Here is a 3,001-nt window from a genome sequence, read left to right on the forward strand (position 1 = left end):
AGCTTTGGTGTTACAAATCGTTTCTTTGATTTCCTTCTTTTCATAAAAAGCAGGGAGAAAATTCCCACTGAAAGGACAGAAACCAAACAAAAATGGCAGCGTGGGACAGAAAAAGCTCGTCGACATTTTACACGGAACAACAAACGAGCACCAGAAATGATTCTGTTCACCAGAAACGATTCTGTTCACCAGAAATGATTCTGTTCACCAGAAACGATTCTGTTCACCAGAAATGATTCTGTTCACCAGAAACGATTCTGTTCACCAGAAATGATTCTGTTCACCAGAAATGATTCTGTTCACCAGAAACGTTCACATGTGAACTCGTGTTTTTGTTTGGTGCCACGGTGGTGCTTCGGCAGGGGCCTCATGCCTGTTGGGGCTCTTTTATCAGACCCCATTGTAAAAGCCCTGCCAGATTGGAGGAGGGGCCTATTTGCATGTTATTACCATAGCATGCGTCAGGTCATATAAAACAGGCTGCAGGCGGCCTTGGCCAGAGACTGACGAAACATTCAGTGAGGAGACACCAGGAGGGAGGAGGCATGTTGGACCATTGACCATCTGGGTTAGACRAACTTCAAACAAAAGCCTGAAATTTGGCCCTTTTTGGCTGCAATAAACAAGGATCCCAACTTTACCCACCAGATTTACACTTTTCGTTGGAACCGGAGGACTTCTTTTTTTCTGTTTGTTTTTTATTTATTTACCTGTAAAAACTTTCTACAAGACGTGGCCCTTTGGTTGGAGGATTAATCCTGTTTGGGACATGAATCAGAGCAGAAGCAGCTCATGAGAAAAGCCTGGGAGGTGACAGAAACAAGCTCAATGAATCTCTGAGGAGCTGAACCAGAGGAGGCACCTTCAGGACATTTCACTTTATTTATTTGACATTTATTATGTATTTATTTATTATGGGGCGCGTCACCCTGCTGACCCTCACTGTCATGTCCATGTTGTTGTGCCAGGTAAGTCTTTTAATCTGTTTTTCACACAATCAGCACACTTGTACAGAAGCAGTACAGTGTGTGTGTGTTTGTGTGTGAGAGAAAAAAGAGAGAGTGGGTAATGATTGTCTTCTTTTCTCAGGGCTTTTGTTCAGGAGTGTTTGAGCTAAAGTTGCAGGAGTTTCTAAACAAGAAGGGAGCACAGGGCAACAAAAACTGCTGCAAAGGACATCTGGCGTCCTCTTTTCAGCAGCAGTGCGAGTGTAAAACCTTCTTCAGGATCTGCCTCAAGCACTACCAGCCCAACGCCTCCCCGGAGCCACCGTGCACCTACGGCAGCACCGTGACTCCTGTCCTGGGCTCCAACTCTTTCCAGGTCCCTGACGTCATCCCGGAGAGCTCCTTCACCAACCCCATCAGGATGAACTTCGGATTCACGTGGCCGGTAACTTATCACAGCACCGCTGCTCAAACGCAGCCCTACAGGCTGTTAAGATTCACGCTCTTTCAAATTCATGCATAAAAAGTGCACAAAGGCCCGATTTGTGGCAGAGAGTGTGCAGTGTTCACACTGGGTGTTGAGTTTCAGCAGATCAGGTTAGGCTGTTGGCAGTCAGCACAGATGCTCGGGCCTTCACTTGTTTTATCAGTAAGCTGCATCTCCGCTCACCACCTGTTTCATGAAGCCGTTTGTGTTCCCAGGGAACCTTCTCGCTGATCATTGAAGCGTTACACACTGATTCCAAAGATGACCTCTCCACAGGTAGAGACTCCCCTCTCCTCTCCACAATGGACGCTGCATTGGCGCGCTCTTCCCCCCAGCGTGTCTCACCTGTCACCTGTTTCTGCTTTCAGAGAACCCAGAGCACATCATCAGCACCATGACCACCCAGAGGCACCTGACAGTGGGAGACGAGTGGTCCCAGGACCTGCACACCAAAGGCAAGACCGAACTCAAGTACTCTTTCCGCTTTGTGTGCGATGAGCATTACTACGGGGACGGCTGCTCGGTATTCTGCCGGCCAAGAGACGACGCGTTCGGACACTTCACCTGTGGAGAACGTGGGGAGATTGTGTGCGACGCCGGGTGGAAAGGCCAGTACTGCACAGAGCGTGAGTCCTGAAGCCTTTATTGTTCTTCTATGCATAAAACATAACAAACTTATGATTTTTAAAGGTAGACAAACGCTAATACCACATATAAATCAAACACACTCAGGAAAAACAAACATTGTGTAACACACCCTCAGTACATGCTACAGTTGTGAATGTTCACAGAGCTGAAAGACAAACATTTAGTTTATGAATATTAATGATTTAAATTAGGACAAAACGGTAATTTCAGTGTTGGGTTTGTAGTAAAATGCCTGAGTGCCTGTTAGAAGGTAACTTGTGTGTAAACACCACACATACCCGCCTCATCTCTCTCTCTCTCTTGAACAGACACACATACAATATTGTATTTGCATCAAACTGAGGATTTTGTATTGACTTCCATTCATTTTTGTAACTGTATTTATGTCAAACCCAGACATTTTCCCTCAAACTAGCCATCACTGGTCTGTAGTTAACCTAACCTGAACCAAAACTTAATTCACACCAAACCTCTAAACCTAACTAGTAAAACTAACTATTACTGGTCTATAGTTAACCTAACCTGAACCAAAACTTAATTCACACCAAACCTCTAAACCTAACTAGTAAAACTAACCATTACTGGTCTATAGTTAACCCAACCTGAACCAAAACTTAATTCACACCAAACCTCTAAACCTAACTAGTAAAACTAACCATTACTGGTCTATAGTTAACCCAACCTGAACCAAAACTTAATTCACACCAAACCTCTAAACCTAACTAGTAAAACTAACCATTACTGGTCTATAGTTAACCCAACCTGAACCAAAACTTAATTCACACCAAACCTCTAAACCTAACTAGTAAAACTAACCATTACTGGTCTATAGTTAACCCAACCTGAACCAAAACTTAATTCACACCAAACCTCTAAACCTAACTAGTAAAACTAACCATTACTGGTCTATAGTTAACCC

The 3,001-nt window shown here is 44.2% G+C and overlaps 1 protein-coding gene across 1 annotated transcript in view; it reads left to right on the forward strand.

The window, feature by feature from the left end:
* Positions 1-365: 365 nt before the first annotated feature.
* The window catches only part of dla (deltaA), a gene marked incomplete at its 3' end in the record, with an annotated part of 13,503 nt that continues 10,867 nt past the window's right edge, over positions 366-3,001 (forward strand). Inside the window, 4 exon segments of the mRNA XM_014023644.1 lie at positions 366-968; positions 1,090-1,392; positions 1,650-1,710; positions 1,803-2,060. Coding sequence (XP_013879098.1) covers positions 900-968; positions 1,090-1,392; positions 1,650-1,710; positions 1,803-2,060 — 691 coding nt within the window. The 5' untranslated portion in view covers positions 366-899.

The sequence above is a fragment of the Austrofundulus limnaeus genome, unplaced genomic scaffold (assembly GCF_001266775.1).
Source record: "Austrofundulus limnaeus strain Quisiro unplaced genomic scaffold, Austrofundulus_limnaeus-1.0 Scaffold383, whole genome shotgun sequence".
NCBI classification, from domain to species: domain Eukaryota; kingdom Metazoa; phylum Chordata; class Actinopteri; order Cyprinodontiformes; family Rivulidae; genus Austrofundulus; species Austrofundulus limnaeus.